The sequence below is a fragment of the Salvelinus fontinalis genome, chromosome 13 (genome assembly GCF_029448725.1).
Source record: "Salvelinus fontinalis isolate EN_2023a chromosome 13, ASM2944872v1, whole genome shotgun sequence".
In the NCBI taxonomy this organism is placed as follows: Eukaryota; Metazoa; Chordata; class Actinopteri; order Salmoniformes; family Salmonidae; genus Salvelinus; species Salvelinus fontinalis.
In genome coordinates, this window is record NC_074677.1 from 18,134,044 (window position 1) to 18,157,341 (window position 23,298).

The 23,298-nt window shown below is 41.1% G+C and overlaps 1 protein-coding gene across 1 annotated transcript in view; it reads left to right on the forward strand.

The window, feature by feature from the left end:
* LOC129868196 (follistatin-related protein 4-like) overlaps positions 1 to 23,298 on the forward strand; it is a 234,638-nt gene that overhangs the window by 179,923 nt on the left and 31,417 nt on the right. The window contains exon 7 of the mRNA XM_055941940.1: positions 16,665 to 16,831. Coding sequence (XP_055797915.1) covers positions 16,665 to 16,831 — 167 coding nt within the window. The remainder of the gene's footprint in view (positions 1 to 16,664; positions 16,832 to 23,298) is intronic.

A 23,298-nucleotide genomic window follows, 5' to 3' on the forward strand; every position in this document is an offset into this window, starting at 1 on the left:
TTCCATTACAGTTCGTAGAAACATGTCAAACGATGTATATAATCAATCTTTAGGCTGTTTTTATCATAAATCTTCAATAATATTCCAACCGGACAATTCCTTTGTCTTTGGAAATGAAAGGGAATGAAGCTCACGCTCACGGCTGCGTGCGAGACTTAGCTAAAGGCTTTCAACCAGACCACTGGTTCAAACAGCATTTATTCACTCCCCCTTCATAGTAGAAGCCTGAAACAACGTTATAAAGACTGTTGACATCTAGTGGAAGCCTTATGAAGTGCAATCTGACCCCATTTACACTGTATATTGGATAGGCAATCACTTAAAATAACTACAAACCTCAGATTTCCCACTTCCTGGATGGATTTTTCTCAGGTTTTTGCCTGCCATATGAGTTCTGTTATACTCACACACATTATTTTAACAGTTTTGGAAACTTTCGAGTGTTTTCTATCCAAATCTACTAATTATATGCATATTCTAGCTTCTGGGTCTGAGTAGCAGGCAGTTTACTCTGGGCACCTTATTCATCCAAGCTACTCAATACTGCCCCCCGTTCCCAAATTAGTTCATGTGCTCCTTCTCTGGTTCAGGCTGTTGAAGAGCTCTAGACTGCTTTTCAGTCGCTGCTGTTCTCCCTTTATGGTCTCAAACTGGTCTTGAACGTACAAAAAACTAAATTCATGACCTTTACCAGAGCTCGCACTCAGCCAGAGAAGGTTAGCATTGTCACATCAGGTGGCTTATCCATTGAACAAGTGTCATCCTACAAATACCTAGGTATATGGTTGGATGACAAGTTGTCCTTTAAAGTTCATATGGATAATCTTGTGAGGAAGCTTAAATTGAAATGGGTTTTTTATTTTCGTAATAAGGCTTGCTTCCTGCTTATGTCTAGAAAGAAGCTTGATCATGCCACTTTTCTCTCTGTAATTGATTATGGTGACTTGTTGTATATGCATGCAGCCTCCTCCGTCTTACAGAGACTAGGCTCCTTGTGTTTTATTACAAATGCCAAGTCACTCAACCACCATTGCACCTTGTACCAAATGGTAGGTTGGACCTCACTTTATATGCGCAGAAAGCGACATTTGTATGTGTTCATGTACAAAGCCCTTTTGGATGAACTCCCTCTTTACCTCTGTAGTACCCGGTCTGCAAGGTGGTTGCTACTTAAAGTCCCCAGGACATTCACAGTATTACACATGACTGCCTTCTCATCTTATGCAGCAGAGGCATGGAATAGTCTACAATCCATGCTTCATCTAGATATGTTAGTGCCACTGAATTTAAAATATTGATGGGAGACGTACATTTGTTGTATGTTTTAATTCTGTAATGTATTGATTGGTACTGGCTTTTTGGCCAGGTCTCCTTGAAAAAGAGACTCTGGGTTTCAATGGGCTTTTCCTGGTTAAATACAGCTTAAATAAAATACAATGACGCTACAAGCTTGGCACACCTGTATTTGGGGAGTTTGTCCCGTTCTTCTCTGCAGATCCTCTCAAGCTCTGTCAGGTTGGATAGGGAGCATCGCTGCAAAGCTATTTTCGGGTTCATAATTGCCTGATTGGTGGAATGTTGCAAAGATGGTTCTCCTTCTGGAGGTTCTCCAATCTCCACAGAGGAACTCTGGAGCGCAGTCTGAGTGACCATAGGGCTCTTGGTCACATCCCTGACCAAAGCTCTTCTCCCCGATTGCTCAGTTTGACCAGGCGGCCAGCTATAGGAAGAGTCTTGTTGGTTCCAAACTTCCTTCACTTACAAATGATGGAGGCCACTGTGTTCTCGGGGACCTTCAATGCTGCAGAAATGTTTTGGTACCCTTCCCCAGATCTGTGCCTCGACACAAATCTGTCTCGGAGCTCTACGGACAATTTCTTCAACCTTATGGCTTGGTTTTTGCTCTGACATGCATTGTCAACTGTGGGACCTTATATAGACAGGTGTGTGCCTTTTCAAACCATGTCCAATCAATTGAATTTACCACATGTGGACTACAATCAAGTTGTAGAAACATCTCAAGGATGATCAATGGAAACAGTATTCACCTGAGCTCAATTTCGAGTCTCATAGCAAAGGGTCTGTATACTTACGGAAATAATATATTTCTGTTTTTAATTTTTAATACTATTGCAAACATTTTCTAAAAACCTGTTTTCATTTTGGCATTATGGGGTATTGTGTGTAGATTGATGTTTTCGCCTTGTCATTATGGTGCATTCGGACTCCTTGACTTTTTCCACAAATGTTCCTGATTCTAAAATGGACTAAAACAGGGTTTTTTCCATCATCAATCTACACACAATATCATGACAAAGCGAAACAGGTTTTTAGAAATCTTTTACATATTTACATAAGTATTGTCTCTGTTTCACAAGCTGATGGAAAACGTGGATGCCAAATTGCATATCTGAACATTTTGTATCCCATTTTATATATTTTTCCTTGAACTCTAGTGAGAGCATCCAAAGTGAGAGATCAGTACTTGTTACCTTTTTTCCATAGCACCATGCTATTATCCATTTAGGTACCGATTTACAAGGAAATGTCTGCAAAAACAGGCTTGTTTTATTAATAAGCCAATAAGCAGGCTAGGAGTGATGTAGTAGGTAATTGATCTTGCATTGACCTCCTGTGCCTACTTACAGAGCTCACTGAGAGATGGGTTCTGCCCATAGAGATTGAAAGAGGTCTCATCTTCGTATCCATGCAATTATGACTGTGACCTCATGGGCGGCTCCATTGAGGCTTTCTCCATTTTAAAGTGGTCAATTTTCTTCTTCCTTTGTGTTTTTAAAAAAGTGTAAAGCTGATATTGGCGATTTACCGCAACCTGCAGTGCTGGAGTGCTGAACCGAATATTGTGTCATTTTATTGTGGCGACTTGATAGCGGTGTTGAAGCCATATAACTCTATTTGAAGAAGAAGACAATGCACTGATCATTTGCTGATTGCTTCCAAACCATAGGAATCATCACCCCATTGACTACTTAAAAATGGTGGAAGCCCTCAATGGCAATGTCCATGCTAAAACGAGGTATATCCAAGTTGAGTCCTCTATACATCTCTATGGTCCTGCCCAATCAATGACATCTTCCTTATTTATAAACTTTGAAACATTGTTTAACAACCCCCCAATGTGATTGTTCTCATCATCCACCCTAGGTTTCTCTCCTATTCTTAATGATTATAACAAGCCTCATTCTCCTTGTAGTTCAGGGCTCCCAGGGAGCTGCAGTCAGTCTCTCCACCGTGGCTTTGTTAGAGGAAAAGCCACTGGGGAACATTTACAGAGAAAGTGACACAGAGAGAGAGCGAGAGGTAGAGGGGGAGAGAGAGACAGCGAAAAAGGGAGCGAAAGACAGAGGGACAGAGAGGAGAATAGGGAATGAGAGAGAGAAGTAGAAAAAGAGTGAGACAGAAGAGGTATAGAGCAAGAGGCAGTAGGGCATTCATCTGTACCTGTGGAGAAGATTAAGGGTCTGGATTGTGTGTGATTAATGAGTGGGCTGCTGATTGCTCATCTTCACATTCCCTCCAGGAATTACCAGCACACTCGCCAACTGACACATTCAGATCCCTCAAATTGAAAAGAGAGATAGAATAAAAGAGAGAACTAAAGAAAGACAGAGATAATACATTATTCCAATGGTAATAGCCTCAGGTTTTGCTGTTAACTTTTTATTCACATAACATCTCAACTACAGCAGAAAGCATTCCAATAATATGTGGAGAAAGCTTTGTATTGGGTCCCATTGGGTTGCAAGATACCACTTACACATGAATTTAATGTTTCATCATTACATGTCATGATCGTTTGTAGAAACAGACCAAGGGGCAGCGTGATTACAGTTCCACATAATTATTTAATAGTGAAACTTAACAATAAACAATAAATGAACAACGAACCGTGACTACAGAGGTGCTACATACGTCTCCTCAAAATACAAAATTCAACATCCCACAAAACACCATTGGAAAAAAGGCTACCTAAAAATTATTCCCAATTAGAGACAACGATTACCAGCTGCCTCTAATTGGGAACCATATCAAGCACACCAACATAGAAATATGAAATCTAGAACGCCACATAGAAATTATAAACTAGAACACCACATAGAAATAATAGACTAGAACACCCCAGTCACGCCCTGACCTACTATACCATAGAGAAACAATGGCTCTCTATGGTCAGGGCGTGACATTACAACATCATAGTCATAATGTTCTTGAAAACCTTTCATTTACAGTACCAGTCAAAAGTTTGGACACACCTACTCAGTCAAGGGTTTTTCTTTATTTTTACAATTTTCTACATTGCAGAATAATAGTGAAGACATCAAAACTATGAAATAACACATATGGAATCATGTACAGTAGTAACCAAAAAAGTGTTAAACAAATCAAAATATATTTTATATTTGAGATTCTTCAAAGTAGCCACCCTTTGCCTTGATGACAGCTTTGCACAATCTTGGCATTCTCTCAAAGGACACCAATAATAAGAAGAGACATATCAAACACATTCCTTTTAAGCCAAGGTGTTGATAATCTTAAGAAACAATGAATGCTGATACATGTTTCCGTGCTCTAAGCTTCTGTGCCTTGTGCCTTATTAGTTGTCAAATTGAATTGCACATGTGATACGTAGGATGAAGAGCTTAGCTACTTAACTATATGTGTATACAAATTAAAAATATGCAAAATACTTTCCCAGGTGAATGCCGCTAGTTGAGGATGCTAATGAAAATATGCAGAGTATAGAGAGCATGTTTAATACTGTAGTATTTCAGTTATTGTTGCATGAGAGACAGCACTCCCCATCCATTTGTATACAACTATTTACTTTGTTAACCAAACACATTCCTTAGAAGAAAAGTGAATGATATTGGCAGTGCTTAGTCCGTCTTGCAATATGGTCCAGTTATGTTGTCAAACATTATTGCCTAGTATTGAGCATTTTTGGAAGAACGTGTCAGGGAGAAAGAGAGAGAGAGAGAGGGGGAGATAGCCTGAATGAGAGACAGTTGAGGAAAGACAGGGAGAGAGAGAGCGAAAGATACAGTATATCCTATGCTCCAGCCTCTTAGCCTGTGCCAATCTCTCTAAGTGGAAGTGTCAGGGTGCCTTAGCCACAACACTGAAAACTTAATCACAGCGCATCAGAGAGCTAGGGAGGTGGAGCTGAGGAGACCAATCAAACATTTACGGCAAATTTTTACTGAGTCTAATGCTCCCCTCTCGACTCTCATTACTGTGTATCGCTGCCTCGCCGACAGCCCTGCTCTCTTCTCCCCGTTTTGTTTCCAGGGATGTCTTATTTAGGCACGCAAGGGCCTGGGTAATAGAGGAGGAAAGTGACGAGGTTTCTGGGAAACAGTCAGAGGCCCCCATTAGTTTTTCCCTGGGAGAACTTATTCGTGCTTTGCATTTCAAATTCTGTGTGTTTTTTTGTAGCAGAGGCCAGACACGAGCATCCTCCCTGTAGGCTACCGCGGCCGCTAGCAGTTACCAATAGTTTAGGAATCACAGGAAAGTCAATTACACAGGCTATTTTTGGGTAGTATAAAAAGCCTAGGAGTCATTAAGGAGATAATGTCATGTCAACCTTATCCAGCAGGGAGAGCAATGCAGGCATGGCCAGTGGATATGCAATTTGTCTGCCTTTGTCACACGAGCATGCTCCTCTTGAGCAGAGGAGGCTGTTGACTGTGTAGTCGTCTGGTAAACAATGGGACGGAGAGAGGCCTCTCTTCAGGGAACCTCAATCTCCAAAGCTGGAGTCAAAATCGCCACGTGGCGTCAGGATTTATTTCACATCGAATTGCTCAGAGCCAACAAAAGATGAAACTACCGCCATTCCAACATGGAGGAAATTGTTAGGTAGGTGTTTTTTTGTGTGTGCTTTTGTGCCAGACAAAAGAGTATACCACAAAACAGTTGGAAGGAAAAGTATAGTATAGGGTGACCTTGTCTGACATTTTCTAGATGCAGTGGGTTTGAAAAGTTTTCAGGTTGACTATGCCACATCAATACGATAACGTCCATCTTAGTGCACTCTTCATTTTAAATGTGATTCAGCATATAGGTGTCAAAGTGTATATATCCTGTAAATAGACAAATATGCCTTGGTTTTAGCAATAAAGAAGCAATTTTATCAACTTTTATTCCAAGAGTTGATGATTTCCTCTCAATTTTACTTTTGCTTTTGGTTTGGCAACATCTCTCAAGACCCTGTAAACCAGAACAGGCAACTAGATTCAGCCGCAGGCCGATGTTTGTCGGAGGAAATGGTCGGAGGTAGGGTTGCAAAGCAAGGGTATATAAACTACCAGAATTTTGGTAGGATTTTATGTAATCTATCACAAGACATCTAGTGGCCATTTTGGGTACTTCAGATTTGTACAAGCGTCTGTAATTATCTCTGGTCCTCTGTGTGGCATTATTACATGTAAAATATATGAAATAATTAAATAAAAAAATGAATGACAAAGCTGTAAAACATCCTATACATAAACCATAAACTTAGTGAATACCATTGGTATTTAATATGAGGTTTTCAGCATGAAATAAAACATGTTTTACACACTTTTAATATTTTACTATGTCAGTACGTATTTGTTGTCAATGTTTTGCAGTCAAACTGGTGGCAGTTGTGAAAAATGTCAGCAGTTGGAAGAGTTGCAGAGTTATTATTTAGGCAATTTTTTCCTGAACCATATGGTCTATGTACTATAAACTCATGGACAATATGGATAATATATATTTTTAAAAACTAATACTATATACAGGGGTGAAAGTAGATTTAATTTATTACCGGTGTCCCAAGTTCTGCACAAATATTTTTTTAAATACTAAATTACAAAAATTACAAGGTAGCCTACTCTGCTGACTCTGACAAACAGATCAATAAAAACAATGTAGTCTGATCCGTATAATCGGCGTATGAAAAGGTGGGACACAAATACAATATGACGTCCATCTAACCTGGAGTCCATCTAACCTGGAGTCCATCTAACCTGGAGTCCATCTAACCTGGAGTCCATCTAACCTGGAGTCCATCTAACCTGGAGTCCATCTAACCTGGAGGAGGAAATTAGTGTTCAAAAACCAACGAAAGTGTCACTGACCCAATGATGACGACAGTAAATATGTACCTCACTGGGGATATGGCCGATGTTCTACATCAGATATCATGATTTGGCCACAGAGGATCATTGGCTTCTTACTCACTGGGGATATGGCCGATGTTCTATGCTGGTGCTAATAAGATAGGCTACTGTTTGCTTAATTAAGTTAAGCATTTTGATAACCAAACGACAGATTGGAGTCTTTTCATTGTCATCTCTTTACAGCAATAGCGATTGGCTTTCCAAACAGATTTTCCGCAATTGTATTTTTAAATATTGCGATACGCCTGGCTGGGTCTCTCTGATGTTCACGGACAGTCGCAACTCAACAATCATCTATTTGGTATTTGCAGCACGCTCAGCGCAAATTGTGGGCCTTTCCGACTGTGGGGATAGGCAATGCAATTTAAAACAACCCACAGCTTCTTTTTTTAAGAAGCCGATGATCCTCTGTGGCCAAATCATGATTTCTGATGTAGTAGCCTATTTTGTATGTTTTTATTTATTTCTGTATAGACAGGAGTAAGCTAATTAGAGTATTGGCAGTTTAATCAAATTTACTTTAGGGAAAGCTTCCCCTAGCCTTATGGACACGCCACCTATGCCTTCTAATGTGGCATAAACACAACCAGTCCTGATGAATGTGTACGCTACCCGCACACATTCATCCACTCACAAAATCATTTCAGCATCCAAACCCCAACAGTGCACTGTGCACCGGCAATTTGATGATTAGAAAGAGACATATGTTACGAAACACCTACATGTATTGTAATGACGTTCTGCGATTGTCATTAGGTTTACACGTGTAGCCTGAATTGATGCATCCACTGTTGTCCAAGCACGCCTTGGTATCGGCCACTCATCTCTGCCTTGTCCACAAGCATCTCGGCCACTCATCTCCGCCTGTACAAAATGTAAGTGTACTCCTCAAACCACAATGCAATTTGTAGCATATACCACCTGGTGTCCTGTCAATTCGTACACGTTTCATGTGTCTGACATGCAGTAATGTTAAGTAATGGTGTAGTAACCTATAGGTTTTTGGGGCATGTTGTATTAATTGTGATAAGCTCATGTTTTACCGGTACGGCGTACCCCCACTATTTATTTTGCTGGGACGCCGTACCGGACCATACCGCCTTACTTTCACCCCTGACTATATATTACTGAATTTTAAAAAAGCTATTAAAGTATAAATGACCAAATTTAGGATAGATTTCCATAGAGTTTCTGTTAATTACCAAAATTACTGAAGATTCTGGTAACTGTAGTAAACTACTGGTAGCTTTGCAACCCTAGTGGTGGGGGCGGAATAGAAGGGTAATAATTTGTTCATTGCACATTCACTACAACTAACCCAAAAATAGATTATATTTGAAAATAACAATCATTATACCTTGATTACATTGAGACACGATCATGTCAATTCTTTGGTTTGTGAGAATACTTGGGAACACATTTCCTGAATTAAACTCATTTTAGCTGGTTTCCTGGTGATTTTACAGTATTTTGTGACCCCTGCTATAAACCAACATGTCCATTTCTATTAATTTATTATATACTCCTATGCTGTACAACATATGAGGAAAAAGGGAAACTGGCTACTCAGCCATCTGCACAAATCTTTCTGTATATCATTGAGATATCAGTAACATGATAATGTGCAGTGTGCATGACAGACCAGGTGTAGTGAGCAATAGGCTTCCCAGATGTCAAATCAATGTACTCTGCCCTCTGCATTGGCCTGCGTCTCACAGCCCACCCTGCCGCCCCAATCACTGCTGAGTAGATTAAACCCTACCTAAAAGTGGAAAGGTATCATACCAATGGCATAGTTAAGGTTGACAGGAAGACAGAGACGACAGGTACGAGCCACAGGATCCCCTATGAAGGTATTTGGTATGACACACTTTCAGACCTGCTCTCCGAATCACAGTAATCTTATAAGTAACCCTGTTTACTTTACTATAATGTCATAAAAAGCTTTTTTTTGTTTTTTTATTTTTTTTATTTTTATTTCACCTTTATTTAACCAGGTAGGCTAGTTGAGAACAAGTTCTCATTTGCAACTGCGACCTGGCCAAGATAAAGCATAGCAGTGTGAACAGACAACAACACAGAGTTACACATGGAGTAAACAATAAACAAGTCAATAACATGGTAGACAAAAAGGAGAATCTATATACAATGTGTGCAAAAGGCATGAGGTAGGCAATAAATCGAGTAAATACAATTTAGCAGATTAACACTGGAGTGATAAATCATCAGATGATCATGTGCAAGAAGAGATACTGGTGTGCAAAAGAGCAGAAAAGTAAATAAATAAAAGCAGTATGGGGGTGAGGTAGGTAAATTGGGTGGGTAGTTTACAGATGGACTATGTACAGCTGCAACGATCGGTTAGCTGCTCGGATAGCAGATTTTTAAAGATGTTGAGGGAGATAAAAGTCTCCAACTTCAGAGATTTTTGCAATTCGTTCCAGTCGCAGGCAGCAGAGAACTGGAAGGAAAGGCGTCCAAATGAGGTTTTGGCTTTAGGGATGATCAGTGAGATACACCTGCTGGAGCGCGTGCTACGGGTGGGTGTAGCCATCGTGACCAGTGAACTGAGATAAGGTGGCACTTTACCTAGCATAGCCTTGTAGATGACCTGGAGCCAGTGGGTCTGACGACGAACATGTAGCGAGGGCCAGCCAACTAGGGCATACAGGTCGCAGTGGTGGGTCGTATAAGGTGCTTTAGTAACAAAACGGATGGCACTGTGATAAACTGCATCCAGTTTGCTGAGTAGAGTATTGGAAGCTATTTTGTAGATGACATCGCCGAAGTCGAGGATCGGTAGGCTAGTCAGTTTTACTAGGGTAAGTTTGGCGGCGTGAGTGAAGGAGGCTTTGTTGCGGAATAGAAAGCCGACTCTAGATTTGATTTTGGATTGGAGATGTTTGATATGAGTCTGGAAGGAGAGTTTGCAGTCTAGCCAGACACCTAGGTACTTATAGATGTCCACATATTCTAGGTCGGAACCGTCCAGGGTGGTGATGCTAGTCGGGCGTGCGGGTGCAGGCAGCGAACGGTTGAAAAGCATGCATTTGGTTTTACTAGCGTTTAAGAGCAGTTGGAGGCCACGGAAGGAGTGTTGTATGGCATTGAAGCTCGTTTGGAGATTAGATAGCACAGTGTCCAAGGAAGGGCCGGAAGTATACAGAATGGTGTCGTCTGCATAGAGGTGGATCAGGGAATCGCCCGCAGCAAGAGCAACATCATTGATGTATACAGAGAAAAGAGTCGGCCCGAGAATTGAACCCTGTGGTACCCCCATAGAGACTGCCAGAGGACCGGACAACATGCCCTCCGATTTGACACACTGAACTCTGTCTGCAAAGTAGTTGGTGAACCAGGCAAGGCAGTCATTAGAAAAACCGAGGCTACTGAGTCTGCCGATAAGAATATGGTGATTGACAGAGTCGAAAGCCTTGGCCAGGTCGATGAAGACGGCTGCACAGTAATGTCTTTTATCGATGGCGGTTATGACATCGTTTAGTACCTTGAGCGTGGCTGAGGTGCACCCGTGACCGGCTCGGAAACCGGATTGCACAGCGGAGAAGGTACGGTGGGATTCGAGATGGTCAGTGATCTGTTTGTTGACTTGGCTTTCGAAGACCTTAGATAGGCAGGGCAGGATGGATATAGGTCTGTAACAGTTTGGGTCCAGGGTGTCTCCCCCTTTGAAGAGGGGGATGACCGCAGCAGCTTTCCAATCCTTGGGGATCTCAGATGATACGAAGGAGAGGTTGAACAGGCTGGTAATAGGGGGTGCGACAATGGCGGCGGACAGTTTCAGAAATAGGGGGTCCAGATTGTCAAGCCCAGCTGATTTGTATGGGTCCAGGTTTTCCAGCTCTTTCAGAACATCTGCTATCTGGATATGGGTAAAGGAGAAGCTGGGGAGGCTTGGGCGAGTAGCAGCGGGGGGGGCGGGGCTGTTGGCCAAAGTTGGAGTCGCCAGGAGGAAGGCATGGCCAGCCATTGAGAAATGTTTGTTGAAGTTTTCGATTATCACGGACTTATCAGTGGTGACCGTGTTACCTAGCCTCAGTGAAGTGGGCAGCTGGGAGGAGGTGCTCTTGTTTTCCATGGACTTTACAGTATCCCAGAACTTTTTGGAGTTAGAGCTACAGGATGCAAATTTCTGCTTGAAAAAGCTGGCCTTTGCTTTCCTGACTGACTGCGTGTATTGGTTCCTGACTTCCCTGAACAGTTGCATATCGCGGGGGCTCTTCGATGCTATTGCAGTTCGCCACAGGATGTTTTTGTGCTGGTCGAGGGCAGTCAGGTCTGGAGTGAACCAAGGGCTATATCTGTTCTTGGTTCTGCATTTTTTGAACGGAGCATGCTTGTCTAATATGGTGAGGAAGTAACTTTTAAAGAATGACCAGGCATCCTCAACTGACGGGATGAGGTCAATATCCTTCCAGGGTACCCGGGCCAGGTTGATTAGAAAGGCCTGCTCGCAGAAGTGTTTTAGGGAGCGTTTGACAGTGATGAGGGGTGGTCGTTTGGCCGCGGACCCGTGGCGGATACAGGCAATGAGGCAGTGATCGCTGAGATCTTGATTGAAGACAGCAGAGGTGTATTTGGAGGGCAAGTTGGTCAGGATAATGTCTATTAGGGTGCCCATGTTTACGGATTTAGGGTTGTACCTGGTGGGTTCCTTGATGATTTGTGTGAGATTGAGGGCATCAAGCTTAGATTGTAGGACTGCCGGGGTGTTAAGCATATCCCAGTTTAGGTCACCTTACAGAACAAACTCTGAAGCTAGATGGGGAGCGATCAATTCACAGATGGTGTCCAGGGCACAGCTGGGAGCTGAGGGGGGTCGGTAGCAGGCGGCAACTTATTTCTGGAGAGATTAATTTTTAAAATTAGAAGTTCGAACTGTTTGGGCATAGACCTGGAAAGTATGACAGAACTTTGCAGGCTATCTCTGCAGTAGATTGCAACTCCTCCCTCTTTGGCAGTTCTATCTTGACGGAAAGTGTAGTAGTTGGGTATGGAAATCTCAGAATTTTTGGTGGCCTTCCTAAGCCAGGATTCAGACACGGCAAGGATCAGCACGCAATGTAACAATCTAAGTAGTTATTGATATCATTAGATGACAACAGTATGGCGGAAGTTCAGCATAACAGCGTGATTGAAATTTAAAGGCAACGTTCCCATGTTAGCAGACACTGTATTCACGGTAAACTCTGCATACTGTATGTCGGCTCAATTGGAAATTACCTTTGCATTTCTATCGCGCAATCTGTAATGCTTCAGTGATACGGATTGAGTAGATCCCTAAATTCTTCTCTCTCCTTGTTTCAATAACATTGGGTTTGGACGTAATGTGCTCTCTGTATTCAGAACCTGTTGAATTCTGTTTGCGTAAGCCTTCATAAAAGGTGCATCAGAACATATTGAATTAATTCTCTGAGAAAAGCATTCTGGGAGATTTGTCACAAGTAGGTTCCAGTCATGGGTTGTGTTGTCATGTAGGTTATGTTGTAGCAGGTTGTGTTGTCGTGTAGGTTATGTTGTAGCAGGTTGTGTTATCATGTAGGTTATGTTGTAGCAGGTTGTGTTGTCATGTAGGTTATGTTGTAGCAGGTTGTGCTGTCATGTAGGTTATGTTGTAGCAGGTTGTGTTGTCATGTAGGTTATGTTGTAGCAGGTTGTGTTGTCATGTAGGTTATGTTGTAGCAGGTTGTGTTGTCATGTAGGTTATGTTGTAGCAGGTTGTGTTGTCGTGTAGGTTATGTTGTAGCAGGTTGTGTTGTCGTGTAGGTTATGTTGTAGCAGGTTGTGTTGTCATGTAGGTTATGTTGTAGCAGGTTGTGTTGTCATGTAGGTTATGTTCTAGCAGGTTGTGTTGTCATGTAGGTTATGTTGTAGCAGGTTGTGTTGTCATGTAGGTTATGTTGTAGCAGGTTGTGTTGTCATGTAGGTTATGTTGTAGCAGGTTGTGTTGTCATGTAGGTTATGTTGTAGCAGGTTGTGTTGTCATGTAGGTTATGTTGTCATGTAGGTTATGTTATAGCAGGTTGTGTTGTCATGTAGGTTATGTTGTAGCAGGTTGTGTTGTCATGTAGGTTATGTTGTAGCAGGTTGTGTTGTCATGTAGGTTATGTTGTAGCAGGTTGTGTTGTCATGTAGGTTATGTTGTAGCAGGTTGTGTTGTCGTGTAGGTTATGTTGTAGCAGGTTGTGTTGTCGTGTAGGTTATGTTGTAGCAGGTTGTGTTGTCATGTAGGTTATGTTGTAGCAGGTTGTGTTGTCATGTAGGTTATGTTGTAGCAGGTTGTGTTGTCATGTAGGTTATGTTGTAGCAGGTTGTGTTGTCATGTAGGTTATGTTGTAGCAGGTTGTGTTGTCATGTAGGTTATGTTGTAGCAGGTTGTGTTGTCATGTAGGTTATGTTGTAGCAGGTTGTGTTGTCATGTAGGTTATGTTGTAGCAGGTTGTGTTGTCATGTAGGTTATGTTGTAGCAGGTTGTGTTGTCATGTAGGTTATGTTGTAGCAGGTTGTGTTGTCATGTAGGTTATGTTGTAGCAGGTTGTGTTGTCATGTAGGTTATGTTGTAGCAGGTTGTGTTGTCATGTAGGTTATGTTGTAGCAGGTTGTGTTGTCATGTAGGTTATGTTTTAGCAGGTTGTGTTGTCATGTAGGTTATGTTGTAGCAGGTTGTGTTGTCATGTAGGTTATGTTGTAGCAGGTTGTGTTGTCATGTAGGTTATGTTGTAGCAGGTTGTGTTGTCATGTAGGTTATGTTGTAGCAGGTTGTGTTGTCATGTAGGTTATGTTGTAGCAGGTTGTGTTGTCATGTAGGTTATGTTGTAGCAGGTTGTGTTGTCATGTAGGTTATGTTGTAGCAGGTTGTGTTGTCATGTAGGTTATGTTGTAGCAGGTTGTGTTGTCATGTAGGTTATGTTGTAGCAGGTTGTGTTGTCATGTAGGTTATGTTGTAGCAGGTTGTGTTGTCATGTAGGTTATGTTGTAGCAGGTTGTGTTGTCATGTAGGTTATGTTGTAGCAGGTTGTGTTGTCATGTAGGTTATGTTGTAGCAGGTTGTGTTGTCATGTAGGTTATGTTGTAGCAGGTTGTGTTGTCATGTAGGTTATGTTGTAGCAGGTTGTGTTGTCATGTAGGTTATGTTGTAGCAGGTTGTGTTGTCATGTAGGTTATATTGTAGCAGGTTGTGTTGTCATGTAGGTTATGTTGTAGCAGGTTGTGTTGTCATGTAGGTTATGTTGTAGCAGGTTGTGTTGTCATGTAGGTTATGTTGTAGCAGGTTGTGTTGTCATGTAGGTTATGTTGTAGCAGGTTGTGTTGTCATGTAGGTTATGTTGTAGCAGGTTGTGTTGTCGTGTAGGTTATGTTGTAGCAGGTTGTGTTGTCATGTAGGTTATGTTGTAGCAGGTTGTGTTGTCATGTAGGTTATGTTGTAGCAGGTTGTGTTGTCATGTAGGTTATGTTGTAGCAGGTTGTGTTGTCATGTAGGTTATGTTGTAGCAGGTTGTTGTCATGTAGGTTATGTTGTAGCAGGTTGTGTTGTCATGTAGGTTATGTTGTAGCAGGTTGTGTTGTCATGTAGGTTATGTTGTAGCAGGTTGTGTTGTCGTGTAGGTTATGTTGTAGCAGGTTGTGTTGTCGTGTAGGTTATGTTGTAGCAGGTTGTGTTGTCATGTATGTTATGTTGTAGCAGGTTGTGTTGTCATGTAGGTTATGTTGTAGCAGGTTGTGTTGTCATGTAGGTTATGTTGTAGCAGGTTGTGTTGTCATGTAGGTTATGTTGTAGCAGGTTGTGTTGTCATGTAGGTTATGTTGTAGCAGGTTGTGTTGTCATGTAGGTTATGTTGTAGCAGGTTGTGTTGTCATGTAGGTTATGTTGTAGCAGGTTGTGTTGTCATGTAGGTTATGTTGTAGCAGGTTGTGTTGTCATGTAGGTTATGTTGTAGCAGGTTGTGTTGTCATGTAGGTTATGTTGTAGCAGGTTGTGTTGTCATGTAGGTTATGTTGTAGCAGGTTGTGTTGTCATGTAGGTTATGTTGTAGCAGGTTGTGTTGTCATGTAGGTTATGTTGTAGCAGGTTGTGTTGTCATGTTTTGCTGTAATGTTGTTGTCTCTCTTTATGTAATATTGTGTCTCTCTTGTTGTGTCTCTCTATATTTATATCGTTTTTGTTGTTGTTATTTTTAATCCCAGCCCCCGTCCCCGCAGGAGGCCTTTTACCTTTTGGTAGGCCGTCATTGTAAATAAGAGTTTGTTCTTTAACCGACTTGCCTAGTTAAATAAAGGTTAAATAAAAATAAATACAAAAATTGTCTAGCAGAGCAGTTTTTTGGCCAAGCTACTTACCGGTAGTCCTTCTAAACGCAAGGTATTATATTCTGAAATTTAACTAGGGGGATTGTGAGTCAACTAGTTGAAGCAACATTGTGTGTTTCCAACATATTGAAATATGTCCAGACATATTTATTTTTATCTCGTAAAAATCACGATTGGATTCACCAAAATATTACCATCATATTCACCATTGGATTCACCAAAATATTACCATTGGATTCACCATTGGATTCACCAAAATATTACCATCAGAATCACCATTTGATTCACCAAAATATTACCATCAGAATCACTATTGGATTCACCAAAATATTACCATCAGATTCACCATTAGATTCACCAAAATATTACCATTGGTTTCACCTTAAGATTCACCAAAATATTACCATTGGATTCACCAAAATATTACCATTGGATTCACCAAAATATTACCATTGGATTCACCAAAATATTACCATTGGATTTACTGTAGGGAAGGTATCAACCAGCACAGCAAGAGAGGAATGCCCATTGTAATTTCATATACACAGGGGAAGAGAGCTAACTGTTTCCATCCAATCCAATTCAGAGTGGGAAGGGAACATGGATTTGCTCAGGAGTTCATCCATGGTTGGCTCCATTTATATTTCTGTCTGGTGTCTGGGAATCTTTATTTATTGAACAGGTTATTTGTATTTGTATTTATTATGGATCCCATTAGCTGCCGCATTAGCTGCCGCCATGTGCTTGCATGCATTACTTGATGTGGAATAGGTTGGAGGGTTCATTCAAGGTAATTGGAGAATCCAGTGGGTTCTGGTAGTCTTTAATAGTTGATTCTAAGATTTGTATTTGATCATGTATATGTTTTTGCTGTTTGTTCTTTGTAAATCTCTCTCTCTCTCTCTCTCTCTCTCTCTCTCTCTCTCTCTCTCTCTCTCTCTCTCTCTCTCTCTCTCTCTCTCTCTCTCTCTCTCTCCTCTCTCTCTCTCTCTCTCTCTCTCTCTCTCTCTCTCTCTCTCTCTCTCTCTCTCTCTCTCTCTCTCTCTCTCTCTCTCTCTCTCTCTCTCTCTCTCTCTTCTCTCTCTCTCTCTCTCTCTCTCTCTCTCTCTATATATATATATATATATATATATATATATATATATATATATATATATCCACCTACAGAGGTTGTTCAGTTGAGCCTGGCTGAGGACCAGAGAATGAGCATCTCCACGGTAACGGTAGGCCTCAGCACCGTGCTGTCCTGTGCCATCCAGGGGACGCTGCGGCCACCAATTATCTGGAAGAGGAATGGGATAATACTCAACTTCCTGGACCTGGAGGATATCAATGTGAGTCCTGGGCAAGAGCAAATGGCTCTTGAGGGTGTAAAGCTTTGCTTTGTAAAATCTTGATGTTAAATGGTTCCTCACCCTGAAAAAAATCATGGCCCAGCAGAAAATGCTGAACATACCCTTTAAGTTGTAAAGCTACATATCATGTTTTGACATGAATAAAGTCATGTTACTATGAGCCTATCTGCTCATGCTAACCCTACAAAATATGGTTGTGATTAACACAAGCAGAGGCCTCCACCCCAAAACTGCAGATGTAAGTTTGTGTAACCCTTTTTTCCATCTTTACATTTAATGGGGCTTTTCAAGGTGAAACACTTGTGTCCAACATTGTGAACTTTGATGTGTGGTGTTTTTAGAAATGCTGCTTTTAAGACATTTATAATTGGGCCTTTGATTCATATTTGATAATCCTCAGAACATGTCTCAGCAGGGGCTCTTCACATTGGTTTCATTTTTTAAAATCAATAACGTTAGATAAAGGTTCACAGAAAATAAGTAAGAAATGCTAATTCCCATTTATTTATTTTTTTTTACCGTTATTTTACCAGGTAAGTTGACTGAGAACACGTTCTCATTTGCAGCAACGACCTGGGGAATAGTTACAGGGGAGAGGAGGGGGATGAATGAGCCAATTGTAAACTGGGGATTATTAGGTGACCATGATGGTTTGAGGGCCAGATTGGGAATTTAGCCAGGACACCGGGGTTAACACCCCTACTCTTACGATAAGTGCCATGGGATCTTTAATGACCTCAGAGAGTCATTAACCCAATGTATGCCATTGGGTTAATGAGTCATTAACCCAATGTATGCCATTAACCCAATGTATGCATCTTCTTCTCCCAGCCTGTTTAAAAAACAAAACAAGCAGGCCTGTGTTTTTCTCTTGCTTTGAATCATTGGTTCTAATTGTAAATAATGTAATGATTTGGGTCTCAGGAGCTCTGCCAGGTGTCTTGCTGATCTCAAAGAGCACAAACCATATGAAAATGATTTTTTTTGCAAATTCCAACATGGCAATGCATGGGAATTGGGCTTGGCTGCATGTGGTTAATGAACTATAGAGCGACCGCCGCCGCGGTGGCGGTACGCTGTTTAGTTCAACTGCACAGCTGACAGCGTGGGACTGTGTTTATCCATCCACCAGCTAATTAGAATTCTCTAATTGAATGTTAATGAATTGGCCAGAGAGCCAATAAACAATGACATGCACGACAACTGGCATGTGCTTAGGCGGGGTCGCGCTGAGGACAAGGAAGTGGGAGAAAACAAGGTCCTCTGTGTAACATGAGACTACTACTGTTTCCATGCAGTTAGGTTATGCCGTGATAAATAGTGTGTGAAGACAATTACAATTGTCACTAATGAATAATTATAAATATTAACTTTTACGAACATTGAGGTGTGCACGATAAGAGATGTGCCATTCAGCATAATGTGTTTCCATGTAATCCTTAGGCAGTGTTACGCTCTTTTAATGCTTAGAGTCTGCATGGGAAGTGTTGCCTGCTATTGTGTAATACCACTGCATCTCAATGAAGAACAAAGAATAGAAAGCATACTGATCGAAGGCCTCGTGTGTGATTTGTCGCTGTGACATGGTGAGGTTGGACCCAGGTGCAGAGAAGAGACCAGACAAGGAATCAGCGGTTAAGGATAAACATAATACTTTACTGAGAAACAGTAACAGAAGGACCACAGTAACACTGGGAAAACAACAAAACTAAGTCTCAAAAACTCACTCAGGAGACAAACGCACATGGTGCATAATTCAAGCTTCAGCAAAGGACAACAGAAAACACACCTCTTTTAACAGGGAAATCATAATGAGTAAATAAGACACACCTGAGTGTCGTTAATGTTTCTAGGACGGTCTCTGCCACCCTCATTCAGCTGTGATTCAAACTCCGTCCAGAAAGATTCTGACATTATGACACATTTAGCTGTGATTCAAACTCCGTCCAGAAAGGTTCTGACATTATGACACATTTAGCTGTGATTCAAACTCCGTCCAGAAAGGTTCTGACATTATGACACATTTAGCTGTGATTCAAACTCCGTCCAGAAAGGTTCTGACATTATGACACATTTAGCTGTGATTCAAACTCCGTCCAGAAAGGTTCTGACATTATGACACATTTAGCTGTGATTCAAACTCCGTCCAGAAAGGTTCTGACATTATGACACATTTAGCTGTGATTCAAACTCCGTCCAGAAAGGTTCTGACATTATGACACATTTAGCTGTGATTCAAACTCCGTCCAGAAAGGTTCTGACATTATGACACATTTAGCTGTGATTCAAACTCCGTCCAGAAAAGTTCTGACATTATGACACATTTAGCTGTGATTCAAACTCCGTCCAGAAAGGTTCTGACATTATGACACATTTAGCTGTGATTCAAACTCCGTCCAGAAAGGTTCTGACATTATGACACATTTAGCTGTGATTCAAACTCCGTCCAGAAAGGTTCTGACATTATGACACATTTAGCTGTGATTCAAACTCCGTCCAGAAAGGTTCTGACATTATGACACACTTAGCTGTGATTCAAACTCCGTCCAGAAAGGTTCTGACATTATGACACATTTATCTGTGATTCAAACTCCGTCCAGAAAAGTTCTGACATTATGACACATTTAGCTGTGATTCAAACTCCGTCCAGAAAGGTTCTGACATTATGACACATTTAGCTGTGATTCAAACTCCGTCCAGAAAGGTTCTGACATTATGACACATTTAGCTGTGATTCAAACTCCGTCCAGAAAGGTTCTGACATTATGACACATTTAGCTGTGATTCAAACTCCGTCCAGAAAGGTTCTGACATTATGACACATTTAGCTGTGATTCAAACTCCGTCCAGAAAAGTTCTGACATTATGACACATTTAGCTGTGATTCAAACTCCGTCCAGAAAGGTTCTGACATTATGACACATTTAGCTGTGATTCAAACTCCGTCCAGAAAGGTTCTGACATTATGACACATTTAGCTGTGATTCAAACTCCGTCCAGAAAGGTTCTGACATTATGACACACTTAGCTGTGATTCAAACTCCGTCCAGAAAGGTTCTGACATTATGACACATTTATCTGTGATTCAAACTCCGTCCAGAAAGGTTCTGACATTATGACACATTTAGCTGTGATTCAAACTCCGTCCAGAAAGGTTCTGACATTATGACACATTTAGCTGTGATTCAAACTCCGTCCAGAAAGGTTCTGACATTATGACACATTTAGCTGTGATTCAAACTCCGTCCAGAAAGGTTCTGACATTATGACACATTTAGCTGTGATTCAAACTCCGTCCAGAAAGGTTCTGACATTATGACACATTTAGCTGTGATTCAAACTCCGTCCAGAAAGGTTCTGACATTATGACACATTTAGCTAGTTATGGAAATTTGCCTTAGCTGGAATCAGACCCATTTGCTACAACGTAAAGGTAGAATTACTCTCTCTATCTCTGTCTCTATCTCTCTCTCCCTCTCCCTCTCTCACATTTTACATATTGAATTGGGAACTTTTCTTCAAAGTAATTGTGTTGTGTTTTGGAGAGATCAAGTCTGTTACCCTCTAATTTGATTGGGGGCGGCATTACATGTACTACTGAGAAAGAAAACAATGTTTCATAGTTCCAGACCACCCTTTACTGAACCACAGGAAGAGATATACAGCTTGATTATTCTAAGGAAATTATTCAATGAAAATAAAGGTCCCACTTTATATGACGTTCGTCTTCAAAAAGCCTTCATAATGCCTTCATAAGCACTACATAAATGTGTTACAGAGCATATATGACCGTATGTCATGCTTTATAAAGGGTTTATAAATGTGACATAACCCAGTATGTCAAATATGATATAAACATGTTCCTTTATAAAGGGTAACATGTTGTCGTGAAGAATGGCATACGCTGTAAAGTGAAGTCATGTTAGTCACATTACACCTAATCTCGTTCCCAGACACTTCTGGTGGACCAACACATCAAACTTGGCCTTCATTAGTTAGGGTTAGGTTAAAAATAACATTTTAACAATATACATTGTGGAAATGTGCAGGGATAATTATGACTTTTTGACTGTGTTAAGTTGTGACGATGACAAATACTTCACTCAGTAAGGTCACTCCTATATAATTCTACGATCATTCCCACTATGGCCAACTTTGAATGATTATATGTGCTGTGTGAGCAATAGCCTGGGGACGACGTGACACCAAGAAACACTTACACCCAACCTAAAGAAATTGAAAGTGTCTTTCTTCTGGAACCTAGTTACACAAATACGCTCACAACAAAAACTAGCCATACCTTGCTGTGCTGGGCCCAGTCACATCTTTGACACATTCACCCACTCCCCTGTTGAAAGATCAGCCACAAAACGTTGGCACCATTGTAACAGGTTGTAATCAAGCCCTGGTCTACAGCATGGGAACAGAAGAGGAATACCTGATGTGGTAGTCTCATGTGACACACACACACACACACACACACACACACACACACACACACACACACACACACACACACACACACACACACACACACACACACACACACACACATCAACCAATTTAAGTACCTCTCACACCCTACAGTAACCTGTAGTTCATGAGAGAACCTTCATAACTCAGCAGAACGGTTATAACCTATTGATTTACACTTGACGTAGTGTCCTGTAATACTTCGTTTGAAGTGAGACACCTTCGGTCATTCATAACCCATCCATAAAGACTCTATATCACATTATGCTGTACTTAATTGAAAGTCAGACACCTTTGGTAATTTTATAACACATACATAAATGCCTTATATCAAATGGCACTGTACTTACTATAAAGTCAGAAACCTTTGGTCATTCATAACACACAAAGGCTTAATGAGGTAAACACAAATGTATTACAACTTAGGGAATTATCACTAACAGCTCAAACAAATACATTTTTAATTGTACATTCAAAAAACTACAAATACATTAAGTTTAAAAAAGTCCAGCAATGCAATTACATTGAACATTACACAGGGCTGTGAATAGTGTAGCTTGTCTCTGAGCTGGTAGACAAATGGATCTTGCCTCTCTTCCTGATGGAGATACTGCATGTTGGTAACAACAAAGAAAGTTAGGAAATGCCTTTGTTAAACCATCTGGAGAAGGGCATTTATGTGCTGCGTCTTCCTTCATGATCTGGCCTCTGTAAATTGGTATAGAATCATCTTGAGCCCCTCTGTCGAAGATGCTTGGACCTTCTTTCTTTATATTTTCAGTGGTGTTGTTAATAAACACACCACCATAAAGAAAATTTGAATTAAAAACAGGTTCAGCCCCTGGTTCGACCGTGATCTGACAGAGTTACTCCACCTCAAGAATTCCATTTGGCAAATCGCTCGGCACACGCATACTCAGGCTGACCGGCTCTCATTCAGGCAAATTAGAAATAAGTGCACTCAGGCTATGCAGAAGGCCAAATTTAGTTACTTTAAGGCCCAGTTCTCTCTCTGTAGGTTAACCCAAGAAGTTCTGGAAAACGGTTAAAGACCTGATGAATAAACCCTCCTCCTCACAGCTGCCCATGTCCCTTAATGTTGATGATGTGGTTGTTACTGACAAGGAGCACATGGCTGAGCTCTTTAATCATAACTTCATTAAGTCACGATTCCTATTTGACTCTGCCATGCCTCACTGCCTGTCCAACATTTCCTCATCTTCCATCCTTCTAATGCAACTAGCCCTGATGCTCCTCCCTATTTTTCCTCTGCCACGCTACTTGCTACACGCTTTCTTGTTAACAAACTATCGTTTTGGCAAGTCGGTTAGGACATCTACTTTGTGCATGACAAGTAATTTTTCCAACAATTGTTTACAGACAGATTATTTCACTTATAATTCACTGTATCACAATTCCAGTGGGTCAGAAGTTTACACACACTAAGTTGACTGTGCCTTTAAACAGCTTGGAAAATTCCAGAAAATTATGTCATGGCTTTAGAAGCTTCTGATAGGCTAATTGACATCATTTGAGTCAATTAGAGGTGTACCTGTGGATGTATTTCAAGGCCTACCTTCAAACTCAGTGCCTCTTTGCTTGACATCATGGGAAAATCAAAAGAAATCAGCCAAGACCTCAGAATTGTAGATCTCCACAAGTCTGGTTCATCCTTGGGAGCAATTTCCAAACACCTGAAGGTACCACGTTCATCTGTACAAACAAAATTATAAACACCATGGGACCACGCAGCCATCATACCACTCAGCAAGGAGACACGTTCTGTCTCCTAGAGATGAACGTACTCTGGTGCCAAAAGTGCAAATCAATCCCAGAACAACAGCAAAGGACCTTGTGAAGATGCTGGAGGAAACAGGTACAAAAGTATCTATATCCACAGTAAAACGAGTTCTATTTTGACATAACCTGAAAGGCCGCTTAGCAATGAAGAAGGCACTGCTCCAAAACCGCCA